At 43.9% G+C, this 18,768-nt stretch overlaps 1 protein-coding gene across 3 annotated transcripts in view; it reads left to right on the forward strand.

Annotated features, from left to right (window-relative positions):
* The window catches only part of LOC111841250 (protein tyrosine phosphatase non-receptor type 14), a 44,180-nt gene extending 25,436 nt beyond the window's left edge, over window positions 1-18,744 (forward strand). For all 3 annotated transcript variants that reach the window (XM_023806853.2, XM_023806856.2, XM_023806855.2), the window contains 16 exons: window positions 1,419-1,516; window positions 2,537-2,604; window positions 4,881-4,951; window positions 5,236-5,323; window positions 5,437-5,525; window positions 5,658-5,745; window positions 6,063-6,145; window positions 6,230-6,287; window positions 7,104-7,182; window positions 8,413-9,887; window positions 11,111-11,251; window positions 11,995-12,213; window positions 13,739-13,867; window positions 14,454-14,688; window positions 16,019-16,182; window positions 16,340-18,744. In XM_023806853.2, coding sequence (XP_023662621.1) covers window positions 1,419-1,516; window positions 2,537-2,604; window positions 4,881-4,951; window positions 5,236-5,323; window positions 5,437-5,525; window positions 5,658-5,745; window positions 6,063-6,145; window positions 6,230-6,287; window positions 7,104-7,182; window positions 8,413-9,887; window positions 11,111-11,251; window positions 11,995-12,213; window positions 13,739-13,867; window positions 14,454-14,688; window positions 16,019-16,182; window positions 16,340-16,468 — 3,214 coding nt within the window. In that variant the 3' untranslated portion in view covers window positions 16,469-18,744. The remainder of the gene's footprint in view (window positions 1-1,418; window positions 1,517-2,536; window positions 2,605-4,880; window positions 4,952-5,235; window positions 5,324-5,436; window positions 5,526-5,657; window positions 5,746-6,062; window positions 6,146-6,229; window positions 6,288-7,103; window positions 7,183-8,412; window positions 9,888-11,110; window positions 11,252-11,994; window positions 12,214-13,738; window positions 13,868-14,453; window positions 14,689-16,018; window positions 16,183-16,339) is intronic.
* Window positions 18,745-18,768: the final 24 nt, after the last annotated feature.

Below are 18,768 nucleotides of genomic sequence, written 5' to 3' on the forward strand. Positions count from 1 at the left end.
TTTGATCGAAAGCTTCGCCCGTCAACATCCATTATGCTGCCCCCCCCCCCCCCCCCCCCCCCCATCCCGTTCCACAGATAACGCTTTTCCATTGCGGTGTCATAAGGATATGGACTCTGAGTAATATATCATTAATCCATGTGTGTTTTAGATTGCATGCTTCAGACAGGACAGAATTATTGTTTAAATTCAAGGGCCGTGCGTTGTCTTTCTTATGCCTTATGCTTAAACGCCTTCATATTTTCATTCTAATTCTTACCATTTCTTGCACTACGGCCAACAAGTTTTAAACTCCATCTCATTATGTGACTCGTGCATCATGTACCTGAAGATGATGATAAAGACTTTTATAAGGTCACCATTATGGAGGCAGCGTTTTTTCACAGATTGTCATTCCTGTGCTGAGGAGTTCTGGCTCACAGACCTGGCAGAATCTCCAGAATGTGCAAATCCTCCAGGAAAGGCTGTTTCATGTCCAGAGTTTGTATATTCTGGCCCCCAGGCTTCTGACAGCCCCTAAAACATTTTTCTTCTCTCTTTTCCCATCATGATGACTTTCCTGGAAGAAAACATAAAGTGCAGGTATCTCAGGATCACAGGAACATTAGCCAGGGTAGCTGTAAATACTACCTATTTTGGTTGAAACACTTTTGGGTCTGTCTTAGAATTAACCTGCGTTTATAATTGTGTTTATCCAAAGCACGCTCTGATCACAAATTTCACCCAGCAGGGCCGAAAAACTAACAATGATAGACAGGGCAACACTGTTTTTAAAATATTTTTTTGAAAATCATGATGGCACCAAGCACCTCTTCGGTAGTGTTGTGTGTGTGTTGTGTGTGTGTTGTGTGTGTGTGTGTGTGTGTGTGTGTGTGTGTGTGTGTGTGTGTGTGTGTGTGTGTTAAATTAATATGTCTCACACACACACACACACACACAAAAAAATAGTTGGTCTTCCTATCTAAATGGGGACCGTCCATTCACTTCTATGGGAAAAACCCTAATCCCAATCACGAAACCCTTAACCCCTACCCATCCCTAACTTTAACCACAAGTAACCAACCCAAATACAAGACTTTTGGCATTTTCACTTTTTTGATTGCATTCACAGATTTTTATAAAACTGAGGTTATACAAATGGGGACCTCAGAAGATGTCCCCAAAAGTAGGGAAATTTCAGGTTTTACTACACTTTGGGGACAATTTGGTCTTCAAATGTGATCTATGCAAACCCACTCACACACACACACACAGTATATAAAGTGATAGTACCAAGGTAATCCCTCTTGCTGAACTCGTCTACAAAGCACCAGAAGGCGTTAATATCTATTGTGCCCTAAAGCTTGCCATCAGTCCCAGCAGTCAGATTCATACGCCTTGTCTCCCCCCCACTCCCCACCTCCCTTTCCTCCATACAGGTATCAGTATTACCTCCAGGTGAAGAAGGAGGTGCTGGATGGCCGGCTGCAGTGCACTGTGGAGCAGGGTGTCCGGCTGGCTGGCCTGGCGGTGCAGGGTGAGGGACCTCTGCTTCTATCGCTGCTGCTCATGGCTGCTCTCTGTGTCAGAAACACAAAGTGACATTTAGAAATGCGACCTCAGTAAAACATTACAACCTTACTTTCCAATATAATAAACATTTTAAAATCTGATCTATAACCTAAGTTCCATTTTCAGATGTTTGAATTGAGGGATTTGGGAACGTTGTGTCCTGAACTCCAGGGGTAGCCTAATCTAGTGGTAACACAAACAATGCTGGCCCAAGTCTTGAGCAATATATGTTTCCTTAAGATCTTTAGGAAAATATGCAGCTGTTCAATTATTTGGGTTAAAGTTGGGTCAAATCGTCAGGTAAATGTTAATTTGATCTCTTGTATCGCGTATGTTAGTTGTTTTTTCGTTTGTTATGTTAAAAAATTGACAAACTGAAACATTAGCTCATTGTTTAATATTGTCTGCATACAGACCGTAATTAATTTAATTTTTGTAAAGTAGGAATAGTTTGTAATATGCAATAATATTTTATTATATCCAGGGGTTGACATAACTGGTACGCAAGTACGAATTCACCTTTTAAAAGCGATACGTGCGGCAATTGATTAATGTAACAGCGCAAACACGTACGTGTTTTATGTGCATTTGCGCCGATATGACAAGAAATGAACGTATATTTTAACCTACCGCAAATGAAGTACGAATTAGCATATACAGGTTAAAATGCATAATTTTTGTCATATCGACGCAAATGCACATAAAATACGTACACATTCACGATGTTAAAATAATCGATTGCCGCACGTATGGCTTTTAAGGTGAATGCGTACTTGTGTGCCACAAGTTAATCCCTGATTATATCTGCGAGTATTAACTGTCTTAATGTTGAAGGTCTCTCCATTTAGGGAACAATGTGAATTCCAATTCTCCATATCTTTGGCATGTGCGGCTGTTTGATGTCAGTGGGTACTCGCGTGTCATTCGCTGCTGTATTGTCGTGGAAACATGCCGAGTCACATGGTCTCTGTTTTCCCTTATGCAGCTGACTTCGGAGACTATACCCAGTTCCAGAGCCAGGACTTCCTCAGGGAATATGTGCTGTTCCCAGTGGTGAGCTACGTCATTTGCCAAAAGCTTTCACACCTGGTTCTCCGATGACGAGCACTTTTCCACCACACCAAGTCCGGTACTTTTGGTACTTTCGCTGTTCCATTGACTCCCAGTTGAATACCAGTACCGAAAGTTCCAGTACCAAAAGTGCCAAACCAGCTGGGGTACTTCTTTGGTACTTCAGTACTTTGGGGTGGGACTCGAAACAGTTTCTTTGTAGATTAGTTATGCAAATAGCCTGCCACTGCAACACAATACAAACACCACCTTGAAAAAATGTGATTTGGTCGTAAGAACATATACAACAATAACATCCGGATGGCATGACAAGAAATTAAAAAGTATATATTTTTTAATATAGCACGCTGTCCTATCAGTGTGATTTAGTTGTAATAAGTATTGGCGTATTTATAAAACAAAAAAGGAGTTTAAATTTCTCACAAACCCGTCTTCGAGCGATTTAAACCACAAGGATGAAAATGATTACGATTGGGAACGTATGCAGCGTGCATGCAGAAGTGGAAGTGAATTTAAACTGTTTTTTAAACATATAAGAATCTATAAAAGGAATAATAATTAAAATGGCAAAGTTTGCTAAGTTTTTTTTTTCCCGTAAGAGAGATTAAAAATATTTAAGTGAAACTAAATACTATAATGTCCATACAGGATTGAAAGTAAGAAAAAGGCTTATTTTAAATATAGCTGACTAGCGATGTAAGTATGCCGCTCTTAGTCACAACGCGAAGTTCCAAGTGTCTTGAACACAGATGTTTATTCACAGCACTTAAGCACCGCCTTAAACACCGTAGAACTAAAGATATGACAAATACAAAGAAAATACATCAATTACATATTCGCTAAAAATAAGATACAAACAACGATAAATCTCAAAGTACAACATACCACTTTTGCCTGCTTGTGAGCTAAGAGGGAAGGTTGATACTGAAAATCCTTGCTAAATGCTTCCTTTAACCCCTTGTGCAGTCCAAAAACTCCAGAGCCGCTTATGTCAACTTATTATTCTCCCGCCGGCATACAGGAAATGACGTATAATGACCGCAGTTAAAATGTAGACAAAAGTACTTAAAGGAAACAACCCTTAATCAAATAAAATTCCTTTTCCATTCTGAAATGTAAACAATATTAAATATAAATATAACACAGAGGAAATTAATCAATCAGATAAATCTATTGAAAAAATTGAACCAAATTACAATTTAAAACAGTTTTACAACTGTCAGCACAGTAAGAATTGTATGTGCATAACAAGTGATGTTTGTATTAATATTGAACATTGCCAAGCTGTATAATATACTACAGCAATTCTTTTGAGTTCAGTCCCGAAGTGTCCAAAGTTTCACCATTCTGCAAGTCTTCTATTTTCATTCACCTCAGGGAACAACAAACTGTTCTGTCTTTTGATGACCAGCAAAGGAATGTAGAAAGTTGAGGCGGGGAGGGTTGTGATAAAAGTGGTCGGCAGGTGTCGGTGGGCGTGCTGAGGAGCACCTCGAACTTGGTGACAGTTTAACCCAAGCTGTCTCAGGCATGCAAGGCCTCTGGGCGGGTGAAAAATTCCTACAGAGCTGACGCATAGCTTCATGACACTATCAGAGAGGGTCAGTTTAATAGAACTGTCTATCCATCTTCCTCCTTTAGCCTGTATGATTAGCTAGGCTATGGTAGTCTGACTCAGTAGGTTAAATGTTCAGGCTGATGGAAGTTTCTTTTTCATTGACCAGCGGGGTTTTCCAGGGGTTATAAGGACTTTAGGCAAAAGCTTTGTTTTATTTTTTTGAGTTACTGATGGCCAGCATCCTGTGGTCCCCAAGCGAGTCCTCAGCTTTGCACGTTTATCATTTCCGTGCAGTAAGCAAGGGTTGGACCCTTCAGAAACCTTTCTGTGTGAAGTTTTCCAAGTGCATCTCTAACTTACTGGGAGTTGGTGAAAGTACATGAGAGGGAACGGGTCATGTTCTAGAATTTCTTGGAATCGTTTATGCGTTTTCAGTCGCTATCATTGCTGCGTCATTGTGAGGCTGGTCTGGTAATTGTAGTTTGTAGTATTTATCTATGTCTTCATGCAATATAATGAATGTGCATATTTTGCATGGTGCTGTGCAGACCTGCTAGCTTCAGAAATCACATAATGACTGTATTGTTTATGCTCCACACGCTCCTTCAAAGACCATTTACATTCCAGTGCGGTTTGCAGTGAGCTTGGGGTAGCCAAGGCGATCCGTCTGCTCATTGTGTTTTATTTCCATGATCTGCAGAATTGGCCTCACGTGGAGGAGGTGCTGGAAGAGTGGACCCAGAAAGTCGCAGAGGAACACAAGAGTCATTGGTAGGTCCTAACCGATTCATCTCCTGGTTTCCCACCTAGCAAGAACTTGGGGTGTTTCCGAGAAACACTGGGCCCATGGGGTTGACGTCATAAATAATGTAGTCTCTGACTTTTATTTAAGACTTTGTTGTCCGTCTAACCACGTTATAGTGCTATAGTCGTCCAAATCTGGGATCACTGGGTTTTCTGGGGTCACTGGTTCCCCGACCCAATTGGATGTCGGGCAGGATGAGGTCATTCTGACTGTTAATGGCTTCCTGTCGTGTCTGTGTGTCCCTCCCCAGTCGAATGCAGCCTGCTGAAGCGGAGCTGCTGTACATTAAAGAAGTGGAGAAGCTGGATGGGTTTGGTCAGGAAAGTTTCGCTGCCAAGGTATACATCTGCCCGCTGTTCGTTGCCAGGATACAACGCCTTGTGTGCGACCGGGCCCCCACCTGCCAACCCCCCATTACTCACTTCCTTCCGCTTGCCCTTTCTTTCCACAGGACAACTACACCAATGACATTTACATCGGCGTTTCCTTCATTGGGGTCTTCGTCAAGCACAGGAATGGAAGATCGATTATGCAGCACAGGTGGGGGGCCGGGCCTCTGAATGCTGCATGCCCCATGTCAAGATGGGGGTGGGAATAGTGGTGGTGGGGGGGTGAGTGATGTCCCTTCATGAAATGGTGATTAACCAAGATAGCGCCCTCTCTGAACGGCAGATGGAAGGACATCGGCAACATTGCGCACAACAAGTCCGCCATCACCGTGGAGATAACCAGCAGAGATGACACCATCATGTTCCACACAGTGAGTATTGTGTCTTCAGAAACCAAAGCTACCTCTGAAGCCAAGGTTACCTCGCTGGATAATGCAGGGAATGACAGATGAAAGCATGTGCTGTTGATCTTCCACTGGTCATACTATGGAAAGAGGATCTGGGAAAAGCAAATTGTACACAGTCTTTTTTCCCCCCTGAGTCTTTTTACACACATTTTTGTCATTACAACATTTCTGAATGTTATATTTCATGGAACTGAACTACAGGAATCAGGATCATAAGGTTTATCCTCGTTCTTAAACAACTAGATTAACTGCTGTTTTTTTTTTGTCCCTCCGTCCTTCAGGAAGACATGGAAATGGCCAAGTATATTTCAAGGCTCTTCACTGCCAGACATAAATTCTACAAGCAGAACAAAATCTGCACAGAGTGAGTTAGTTTTTAAGGCGTTTCTCTCCACTTCCCAGCACGGGCTGCCTGTCATTAAGCTCCTGGTGCTGTGTGTCTTTGCAGGCCTGCTCGTTCCCCAGTGCCCATTCGGCGGCGCCCGACATGGGCCGGCTCCTCTCTGGTAGGTCCTGTCACTCACCCTCCCCAAAATATGCTTCTCCTACCTCCCACTGACCCCTCCTACCAGATAGTCCATGCTGGGTCCTTCATACTCACACCGACATCGTGAAAAAGGCCGGGGCTCCAGTTTCTTTTGAAGCGGATACGGGGCCATATTTCAGATTGTAGGACTGTATGGGACTTCGAACAAAAATGCCATTTATATCTATGAAAAGAACAAAACCCATTGAATTGCGGGTGGTAGGGGCTGGTCGAGGTTAACTATTCATAGGTCTGTGAGCATGAATCATACACTCTGTGCTCCGAGGCCTCCTCCCAGCCAGACCTTGTGTTGGGGAACTCGATTTCCGGGATTACAATGGAGGCACAGATTTCTCTTTTCCTTTTTTCCATCCACTTTCTGAACAATGATACTAAATGAAGTTATTTATACAGTAAGTAGCTGTACCAAGTACTGGGGGCCTTTGTTTTTCCATAATCTAGCTTGTGTGTGTGTGTGTGTGTGTGTGTGTGTGTGTGTGTGTGTGTGTGTGTGTGTGTGTGTGTGTGTGTGTGTGTGTGTGTGTGTGTGTGTGTGTGTGTGTGTGTGTGTGTGTGTGTGTCATTTAACCATGTGTAGCATGCTTCTCTTGTTTGGGCCCCTCCGGTGCTCACCTGCTTTGTGAAGCAGCAGCCATCCATCCACAAAAGTCCACCTCCTGTGAAATGTCAGGTTTCTGGAACTCCTTAGCGAATGTAGTGTTGGATGTCAAGCTCTGTATCTCGCATGGCATTGGTGGTCACCGGTCACCCTTTCGGTACTTCTGCTCCCCACCAGCCAAGACCTCGCTCCTGTATCCTCCAGACCATGCATTCCAAGTATGGCGAGCCATTCCAGGACACCCAGAGCTCCCAAGGTATGTCTGGCCTCACCTTATGCCTGCCTTCCTTGTACTGCGTGTGAAGGAATCCATACAACTGTAACAGATCTGGGTGGCATGGTAATCAATACTTTACACTGATTTAGGTGATACTTCTATGCAAAGCGACATAGATCTTTTAAGAACGCAGGGTCAGACAGTCCCTGATGCACTCACACCAGGTGTGGGGGTGCAATTCCCACCTCTGCCACGCATGTAGAGTGATCTTCCTGTTTTCCTCTGTGAACTGCAGTGTCCTCCTGCAGTCCGAAGTCATGGACTTAGATTTGTGTTTCCCAACCCTCCCAGCTCCCTGTCAGACAGTCCACGTTTTTGCACAATCATGGACTGTCTGGGGGTTCCTGAGAATCGGGTTGGGAAACACTGACTTAGCAATTAGTCTATCTCTAAATTACCTATGAAGTGATCATTGCATCTCATCCAGGGTATCCTCAGCATGGGCTATAAGCTCACTGTGACCCGGCTCTGGATAAATGATTATAAAATATGCTTGGATATATCAGACATGCTGCAATAAATGTGTACTGGCAGTCTTAACATAATTAGGATCATGGTATCAGGTGTTTTGCATTGCATGTCTTTAAAAGGGGTAACATTCTCCAAGGCTTTTATTCATTTTGCTTTTCATTTCCCATTTCCTTGCTATCATTTATGATTTTTTCGCTCGTGTGATTTTTTTTCTTTTTGTGAGCTACAAAAAACAATGTGTTAGTATTACATAGCAATGGGCAAATGAAGCTTCATGAGCCATTTGCTGTATTTTCTGACCCCACTAGATGGTGCTCTCTGTTCAAAAAAGGGCTCAAAGCATGTCACAAAGTAAACCAAGAGCGCCATCTAGTGTGTTCAGAAAATACAGCAAATGGTTCATGAAGCTTCATTTTGGTCATCGCTAGTATTACATCAGAATCAACATTTGCGTTAATGGCCAGGTACACATCCATGTACTTGGAATTTGTTTTGGCAGTGTTGCTACATACATTCCCTGACAACATATAACATAAATTTTAAAAATATACATATAAATAGGTATAAAATAAAACAGATTTGAGTATGAAAAAGTTTAAAGTACTGATTAGAACCAGGTCTCCAAATGCAAATGAGTGCAGAAATAACAGCAGCAATATGTAGTTGTTAGTCTTGAACAGAGAACAGCGACTCATATGGATCTCGTATGACTCTTCCCACCCTCTTCTGTCTCCACAGACAGTATTTTCCACGACGACTTGTATTACAAGTCAGAGACGAGCCTGGACCGCTGTACGGCTGACTTCTTCCGCAACGGCTCGGTGCCCAACGGCAGCGTGTATAGCACTTCCAGCATGAACTCACTGAACCACTCGCAGAACTTCATCCAGGCCTCCCCCATGTCCTCCAACCTGAGCATCCCGGGGAGCGACGTCATGCGGCCCGACTACATCCCTAGCCACCGGCACAGCGCCATCATCGCCCCCTCCTACCGGCCCACCCCTGAGTACGAGGCCGTCATGAGGAAGAGACATATGGTTCCCCCCGACTGCCACAGCCAATCCTTGCGCAACCTCAACATCAGCAACACCTTCGCCTACCGCCAGCCGGAGGCCCTGGTATACAGCCAACCCGAGATGAGGGAGCGGGCCCAGTATCATGGCCCCTACAACCCCCATGTGAGCTACAGCCGGCCGACCGCACCCTCTGCCCACATCAGCCCTGGTTGCGGCCCAGCTACCTGCCATCCTCCGGGCAGTGCCATCTCCCACACGGTTAGCACCCCGGAGTTGGCCAACACCAAGCAGCAGGGCACGCAGGGCTACAGCACCACCCACATGCTGAAGAACCACCTCTCCCGGCCTCCGCCACCCTACCCCAGTTTCCGACCCGCCACCAGCACCCCTGACCTGGCCAGCCATCGCCACCGGTGCATGGGGGGCAGCAGTCCAGAGCTGGTCACCCGCAAAGTGCAACTGTCGGTGAAGACGTTCAAGCCGGACAGCTCGGCAGTGGTGCACCAATCCCTGCAGGAGGTCAGTGAGCCGCTGACAGCCTCCAAGCACCACTCGGCCCTCAGCAAGCGGCCCAGCCTGGAGGTGATCAGCAGCATGGTACGCGGTATGGAAGCCATGGCCATGAAGACCCTCAATGCACCATTGCCCCGCAGGAACACCTTAAGGGAGCCCCCGGAGATGCCTGCTCAGAAACCTGCCGAAGCCCCTGCGGCAGCCCCCTACCAGCACAAGAAGACTCTTTCCAATGCCACAATGCTGATCCACAGTAGCGAGAGCGAAGAGGATGAGGAGGAGGAGGAAGAGGAAGAGTCCCCCGACCTGGATGTCCAGATCCCGGCCCTCAACGAAGACATCAGCGTCCAGCTGCAGGCTGCCCTGGCCAAGATGCCCAATAAGCCGCCCCCTGATTATCCCGGGCCCCGGAAGAGCGTGAGCAACAGTGTCATCCGGCCCGAGCGGGGTCACGAATGTGGACCAGCACCTGAGGATGAGGAGGAGGACAGCCAGAGTCAGTCAGGCACGCTAACACGCACTGAGCCTGCTGGCCTCAATGGGTCCGTGCTGGGGCCGTCCATCTCTGAACCAGACTTGACCAGCGTGAAGGAGCGAGTCAGGAAAGAGCCTGTCAAGGAGAGACCGGTGTCTGAGATGTTCTCCCTCGAAGATAGCATCGTGGAGAGTGAAATTAGGCTACGGGTAGGCCTCTATCACCGTTTCGTATTCTGTAGCTATGTTCCTCTTCCCTTTCCTCATTCTGTTGTCTTCCAACACATGGGATACCTTTAGGAGTTGTTGGCCCTGACGTATAAGCGGAGTGGCCCTCCTTTAAGGGCTACTCCCCACATTTTCCACATTCTTCCCCGATTGTCATTAATCTCGGGATTCCGCACATGCAGTAACGTTTTAGGTCTTATGAGATTAGCGCTAATTCCCTTTAAAGCTACCGATTATGCTACGTGTTTGTGAGTTTCGGATTTCTGAGCGTGAATGGGAGCCGTTGGTTTTGGAGGGGGCAGTGGAGTGGAATGAAGTACAGAAGAGAGACTCGGTGATCATATGGGCTGTCTGCCGTCTCATACCGTTTACATTTTTGTTTAGGAATTAGATCAAATAATAGTATATGTTCTTGTGAATATATATCAATCCTTGGTTCCTCTCCAAAAATAAAATTTTAATTAATAGTAATCCACTTGGAATTTTAATTAATTGTACTTTCAGTGAAATGAAAATTGAAGCTTTTCATCTTGTGAGAACTGTAATTAGGTCTCTTAAATCTGCAGTTTTTGTCCTGTAATTCTCATCTCACATTTTTGGGTATCCCAGCGGGCTTACATGCATGGAATTTCATTATACTGGAGTGCTTATACGCTCGATTGAACTAATTATCATACTAATTGAGCCAATTTAGCTTTCTCTTCTGGTTAAAGAGGGTGGTATTCCTTTACGTGAAGTGGAATACTCGTACCCACCATGGCCTGTCAGAGTGAAGGGGAGTGAAGGCTGTTTTAAAAAGCCACTCAGCCTTTCTGAAGTGAAAATTCCGCCTGGAGTTCTTGAGAACGACGCAATACCTTTTGCATTCTTGAGTGGCACAGTCACCGTGCTCATCCGCACCTCATTCAACTCAACTGTGAGCCATGCTGTTTTCTGGCAGACAGCGGAAAGGCCTCTTAAAATTAGCCGATTAGTCCCTCTAATCCCAAGCCACCCTTGGTAAGTAGGGCAGGGTTTGTGGTTGCAGTGAGAGAACCCGAGGGTCAGGTTTTAACGAGCGTGGAGAAGGCATTGCTTGTCAGGAAAACGTCCATGAACACTGACCGGGGGCAAGCCGCTGTGGGCATCCCTCACTCTGAAACCGCAGCAGTAATCCTGTTTCTTTGGACATGGCAATGACAGCAGATTTGTCCTCTCTCCTCAAGACACTGGAGAAGCAGAAGATGTCAGCGGACTCCTTGAAGAGGCCTCTCATGATGGCAGCTCTAAATGGGCTTTATGTGGCCCGAATGCCAGTTCCAGAGAACCAGCCGGAGGACCTCTCTAAATCATCCACAGATGAGTTGGTAAGAACCCAGAGGGAATGTCTATAGGGCGGGTTTCACATCACAGAAGGAATTCACTAAAACGGTGTTTCCCAATGTGGTTCTCAGGGACCTGCAAACTGTCCACCTTTTAGCTACCTGGAGCTGGGAGGAAGCAAAAACATGGACCATCTTCGGGTCCCCGAGGACTGGGTTGGGAAACACTGCACTAAAAGATTTATTATTTCTCAAGAGCTACTGCAAAAGGCTGCAGTGTTAGACAGGCTCTGCTTCTAGCTATGCGAGATTGAGCTTGGTTAGTTCCTGAATGAGAGTCCTCTGGGGCAGTGTTTCCCAATCCGGACCCACAGCTGGTCCACGTTTTTGCTTCTTCCGAGTTTCCCACCAGTTAGTTGCTCCCTCCTTGCAGCTATTATTATTATTATTATTATTATTATTATTATTATTGTTGTTGTTGTTGTTGTTATTATTAATATTATTACTATTATTGTAATAGTCATTGTTATGGTTGTTATAGTTTGGTGGACATTTAATTTTATAAAAAGCGTGTCTGTCCACATGGACAGAATTAGGCATGTTTTTTTTCTCATGAGAAATTTAAGAGTATTCAACCTTTGGTAAAATGAAATACTGAGGTAGGCAGGCTTGTTGGCACTAACTGAGAGTGCCACTGTGGGTTTTCAGTCTTAAGAGGCACTCATGAAGTGACCTGTTCACCCTGAGATACCATTTTTCTCCCCACACTTCTCCCCGGCTCACCAAAGTGTAAGGTCCTGGAACGGAAGGTCCAAGAGGAGCGGGTTTTCACGGAGTATGAGCAGATCCCCAAGAAGAAGGCGGAGTGCGCAGTCACCACAGCCACACTGCCAGAGAATGTGGAGCGTAACCGTTTTCGGGACGTGGTCCCTTACGAGGAGAACCGATTGGAGCTAGTACCCACCAAAGAGAACAACACAGGCTATATCAACGCCTCGCACATCAAGGTGGGTCCATGGGGTGGGCATGGCCAAAGAGCATGTACCCATAATGCTTTGTGTAAAAAAAAAAATTGCTTTTAAAATGAAACTCAAGTGTTTCTTTTAACAGTATTGAAATTGCTTTTAAATCAATGCCAATTTGTTGGTATTTACATGAAACATACTGTTTTCCATGGATGTAGATGACAGCATCATCAAACATCATCATTCCCCACTGTTTGCACAGTTCAGTGTCTTTCACTGTACACCTTTCTGTTCAATCCTAGACAGCCCCAGGACATGGAATAGTTGTCTGAGTCTGATTCTCTGCTAGCCACTGAGGAAACAATAAGCCAGAATTAGCCTTCTCAAAGGTGTGATAGCAATTCCCAACTTAGCACTTTTTTCCAAATAATACAACTTGCTTCAGACTCTGTACTGGAGTTTGGTTGACTCTCCTTTATTGAATTGTTGTAGTCTTTATACCGACATTAAATTACATAATTAGTTTATGCAGCCTGCTGCTTTAACAAAGCATGCTGATGTTTGTTCTTTACTGAATTCTTGGCCTTAAAGTGCTGAATCACAGAAAATTAGCAAGGATCATAAGTAAACCTCATTTCCACATTTCGACACAGATTGTTTGTTCAGGCTGATGTCTGTTTTTAGCTGTCGTGGGGCATTTTAGTTTGAGGAGTTTTGCACATTAATGTAGCTGCATTGAATTTCAACAGGGTTGTTAAAGTGGCAGAGTGTCTGAGTCACTAGTGCAGAAAGAGTCTGCTGACCTTCTGTTGTGTTTTCCAATGAACAGATAAAACTCAACATCGCAGTGGCAAGCATAGGGTCAGAAAAGCAAAATATTTGGAAATACAAGTAATTATAATGTAATAAAATGAATAGTTCTGATTGGAAGCTGCTATACCGGTTTGGGGGATCCTCAGTCTTCGCCTGTTATTCTGGTCAGAATGACCACATAGTAAACAATATTATAGACTGTGTACATGGCTGTGAATCATGAAGTGGAAAATGTGTGAAAGAATCAAGAGTCGTGTGGGTATTATTTTATTTCCAAAAAAACAATAGCACCCCCTTCTGGCTAATATGTGCGTTGTATACTGTAATAATGCCTTTATATTTGTAATATAACCGTTATGTATTATTATTGAAAGATTATTTGATTTGATCATACAGTGAAGTTTTAAATAATATGTGGTATTTTCACCACCTTAAAAGTCCACCTCCAGCATGGTGTGATCATGCTTACTTGATGTTTTCTAGAGACCGTCTCTGTGCCCATCACATTTCAACACACCAGGCTTTATACCAGGCAGATGAGCAAGCATGTGTAATAGTATCTTGCTGATGGAAATACGCAGAAACTAATGTTGGGTTTTGTTGTTTTGTCTGGGTCTGTTTCATGTCTGTGCCTGTCCCCTTGCTTGGATCATTTCTTCCTGCGTGTACATGCACGTCTGTGTGTGTGCGTGTGCGTGTGCGTGTGCCCTCGTGTGTGCGTACCCCTACGCTCACCTTGCTCGCCTGCGATCAGGTGATGATCAGCGGGGAGGAGTGGCACTATATCGCCACCCAGGGGCCACTGCCGAACACATGCCAAGACTTCTGGCAGATGGTCTGGGAGCAGGGTGTTAATGTCATCGCCATGGTTACAGCTGAGGAGGTATGTAAGACTTTTTCAAGGAACTATTTTCAGTACCCTGACCTCCCGCCTCCAAGGAGAGGGACGGGCAAGAAAAAGACTGTTTTCCAAAAACACTGCTGTCCCATTTCATTCAGTTACATGCTTTATATATATAATATACATACATAAACACACACACTTGTATGCATACATATATACACACATACATTCATAAATATATATATATATATATATATATATATATATATATATGCACACATATTTACATGCATATATATACACACACGCATACATATATTCACACACATACGTACACATATAATCTCATCTCAGAGAAAGCTCCTGCTGAACACACTATTTTTTCATATTAGAATTAGTATCAGTTAAGCCATAATTTTAATTTCTAATACCAAAATGAACATAGAATTTGGAAGATGCTGATTTTAGGTGAGGTTTAGTAGTTTTTTCTAAGCTCTGGGGGGATTTCGGCTGCTTTCGACCCCCTTCCCTGCGCCTTCCGTGGCTGAATCTCGTTGACAGCCCTGTTCTCCTGTCTGCGTGTGTTTGGAGTACCGAGCCGTCGGCTTCTCGTCTGTCCCGGCAGGAGGGGGGTCGCTGTAAGAGCCACCGCTATTGGCCTAAGCTGGGATCCAAGCACAACTCGGCCACCCACGGCAAGTTCAAGGTGACGACCAAGTTCCGGACGGACTCGGGCTGCTACGCCACCACGGGCCTCAAGGTCAAGCACCTGCTGTCAGGCCAGGAGAGGACGGTCTGGCACCTGCAGTACACCGACTGGCCGGAGCAGGGCTGCCCTGAATACGTGCAGGGATTCCTCTGTGAGTTCTTCAGCACTGCAGACACACCCATGGTCTGATGTCTAGAAACTGCAGAGTACCCAGAATGCACCTCCCACTTTATAATAATGGAATAGTGATACTGTACCCATCCCTGCTGGCAGACAGTTTTTGAAATATCCCACACACACACACACACATACATACACACACTAGGAGTGTAACGGTACTCGTAATCGGACCAAAATTTTTTAACAGGTTTTTTTTTTTTTAATGCTGCACCATAATGGATATTTATTTTGTTATGCTTTGTATTTTTTGAGACAATATTTGTGTTGCACAGTTCTAATACGAAGCTGAAAGCTGCTAATGTGAATACAGAAATCGGGTGCAGTTAATTATCTAAATATGCACCTTAATGGATATCTGTTATTTTTATTTACTTCAGAGAATGATTATTTTGATTTACTTTTAAGTCAATTTTTTAGTTTTTTATTAATTTAAGTCAATTTTATTTGTATAGTGCATTTTCACTGCAATACATCGTCTCAAATTAGTAGGTTGCAACAGTATCGAGTATTGAGACTTTTTATTTAAGAAAGACAAAAAAAGAAACAGATTGTTTTGTGTTTTACCCCCACTGTACCGAAAAATGTACCGAACCGTGACTTCAAAACCGAAGCATGTACCGAACCGTGAACCCCTAATATATACACAGGTGGGAGTGAGGTTAGGGTTAGGGTCAGGGAGTGAGGTCAGGGTCAGGGAGTGAGGTCAGGGTCAGGGAGTGAGGTCAGGGTCAGGGAGTGAGGTTAGGGTTAGGGTCAGGGAGTGAGGTTAGGGTCAGGGTCAGGGAGTGAGGTTAGGGTTAGGGTCAGGGAGTAGGGTTAGGGTCAGGGAGTGAGGTTAGGGTCAGGGTCAGGGAGTGAGGTTAGGGTCAGGGTCAGGGAGTGAGGTTAGGGTCAGGGTCAGGGAGTGAGGTTAGGGTCAGGGTCAGGGAGTGGGGGTTAGGGTCAGGGTCAGGGAGTGGGGATAAGGGCCTCGTTCAAGGGGCCAGTGATGGCAGCACTGGATTCGAACCTGTAAACTTCTGGTCGCGGTCACCTGCAGAACTGCACGCTGTCCCTAAACAAGTGAAGTATCTTTAAATCTTAGTTGTTTAATATTCTGTGCTTATTATTTCTGTGAGCTTTGCTAGAAAACAGGTGAAAGGGTTAGGGTTTTTATATTCTATTATTATTAATAGTATTGTTACCTATTCTGCTCAGTATTGAGTGCCGTAGTGTCGGGGAGGTGGGGGGGGGGGTTACAATCCATTCATCTTGTTGTATCCACTCGCCAATGCCGTGTCTGCACTCGCTGCCGCCCCCAGCGTATCTGGAGGAGATCCAGTCGGTGCGTCGTCACACCAACAGCATGCTGGACACGTCGCGGAGCCTGAACCCCCCCATCGTGGTGCACTGCAGCGCCGGGGTGGGCCGTACCGGCGTGGTCATCCTCACCGAGCTCATGATCAGCTGCGTGGAACATAACCAGGTAAATATAAGCACCCTTTTATTAACTGTCCGTACAAATATGACCACATATTAGACCCCTACACTGCACAGCCCCACAGCACCCCCTGCTGTCCCACATGAGACTGCAGGCTACAAGCAGCACTGGCCACATAATATTGTCGACTTCTCGCCCACAGAAGGTGGATATCCCAGGGATGCTGGGCCGGCTCCGGCAGCAGCGTATGCTCATGGTCCAGACCATCTCACAGTATAAGTTTGTGTATCAGGTTCTGATTCAGTTTCTGAAGAACTCCCGACTCATCTGAGTCAAAGGCAGGAGCGTGTTTCCACAGCTACCTGTGGGTCCGTGAATCTCCGCATGAAACAAGCGGGCTGTCACCACAGAAACCTTCATCACAGAGTTTTTAAAGAAAGTATTGTGTATCTCACCTACTTTTATTGATTTTTATTTTATTTAATTTTTTTGTTTTCAACATTATTCTTTACGCCTGATGCAGGATGCTACAAGATATTTAATGTCCGGTGCCTCTTTCAGTAGTTACCTTCTGTCATATTCATCTGGGTACATGTTTTTTTTTTTTACTTGCGTGTGGACCAGAAAGTTTCTTTTTTGGGGAAAAAATAAAATAGTTTATTCAATTAAAAAAAATAGGTAAGATTTTACGATGAGTTGAGTAATGTGTGGAAAAAGGTTAGCAGTATATATTTTAATATTAAAATGTCTGCTTAGAATTTCACAGATGTAGGTGCTGCAAAAATTAACCATAACACCGTTTAATACTGTTGATATTAATAGGCTGTTAGTAAAGAATGACGTGGAAAGACCATATAACAAATAAGGATCTGTTCTTATGCAGCTAGGAATTTGTTGGCATTGATTGTTTTTTCTTTGTGTTCATGTCATAAAGCATTTTGGATGTAAAACCATTTTAAAAAGCACCAGCGTGGTTCGATTTGGCCACGAAAAGTGACGAGCATCCTGATCCTTTCGGGGATATCAGCAGTCATGCTTTTAAAGTCTGCCGGTGACTTTGCAGTTTTCTAGTGCTGCGCTTTCCTGAAACTGTACTTTGCTAGATAATTGTAAAATACATTGTCAAGACATTTCAATATTTAATTTTTTATATTCTATTTTATTACTTTAATTTATTTTTCTTGACATTAAATCCTCCTATTGTTTTGCTTTGTACTGTTTGCCTGTAAATTGAATGTTGACATTTCCAAAATGAACCAAGATTTGCTGAGACATGGCTGGGTAAATATACATTTAAGACTGCGCAGCCTACATCTGCGCCAATAACTACGTCAGATGCATGTCTGAAAAATGTGTTCTAGACGTAGTTGCAAAGTATGTCATTTACATTTTTATCTTCATTTCAGGTTCATCTGTGTCTTATTTTCTCAAGTCTCCTAAGCTATTTTAAATTCATTGTATATTATCTAAAATTTCTCTTGGAAATTTAGTCATCTGATTTTTTTTTTCTTCCTTATGCCGTTTCTCTAAATTAGCAGCAACAAAAAAATCTTTCGCATTTGCCAGAAAGCAGACTCTGCCTGTTTTTATCTTTCTTCTTTAAATTTCCCCTTTCCATCCATATTAATTTTCTGTACAGATACTGGTAATGCTTTACTTATATCCATTATTCTTTTTCCCATGCTGTGTTGGACCTTTAATCTCTGTTTTTCTGTGCAGTATTGTTTTTCACGATTTCCGTGTGGTTCTGTGGGGGAGAATGGCAATAAATAAAGCGTAGGTCACCTACTGAGAAGTACTTTATGGATCCACAAGTAAGTGTACTTAACTTTAGGGGTTTGTGAGCAAATATCATCTGAAAGACCCAGTCTTCAAAGGTGGTGTTAAAAATAGTCACCATTTTATTTGTTTTCATCGTTACCCATTTTTATCGATGCTACAGTATTCACACTATACTGTGAAATTGATCGAATGGGCAGTCACTTCACCCTGTAATCAGTATTGGCGTCTGCAAGAAAGTTTGAAGCCACAACTTCTACTCAATGTAAAACAGAACTTTCTCAGGCACAAATACTGCGCCTATGTCTGTACCTTAGAACCACACGGCCAGCCATCTGATAACTGCAGGGATCAAGGCTGATTCCAGAGAATATTAAGTGCCTACAGTGTTTATGGGATGTAAAATTCATGTGTGGTTCATCTGACTCCCCCTTTTGTAAAGCATGTGATAACTAGTCACAAAGAGTCTTGTCCTTGTGCTGTATTACTTTTTGGAAATGCAACAATTTGTATGTATGCTTTTGACTTGGTACTTTTTGATACCATAAAGATAACTATGCATGCCTTTTATATTCTAAAGTGTATGTGTACTCAGACTGGTGTAGCAGCTTCCGCTTTTTAGATACGCGTTTGCACTTCCGTCGTGACAGTATTCTCCACTGCATTCCACGGTTTTGGTCCTTCCCGCGCCTTTTGTGCCACGGCTACATCCGAATCGCTTTCATTTTGTACAGACATTTTGTATATGCTTCAAGCCTGTCAAATCTTTTTAAAATTTGATGTTGCTTCCATTCCCACTCATTAGGCAATAAAGCATTATTTTCTTTATTGGTTTTCTGTTTCATACTGTAT

Source organism: Paramormyrops kingsleyae, chromosome 19 (assembly GCF_048594095.1).
Source record: "Paramormyrops kingsleyae isolate MSU_618 chromosome 19, PKINGS_0.4, whole genome shotgun sequence".
NCBI classification, from domain to species: Eukaryota; Metazoa; Chordata; class Actinopteri; order Osteoglossiformes; family Mormyridae; genus Paramormyrops; species Paramormyrops kingsleyae.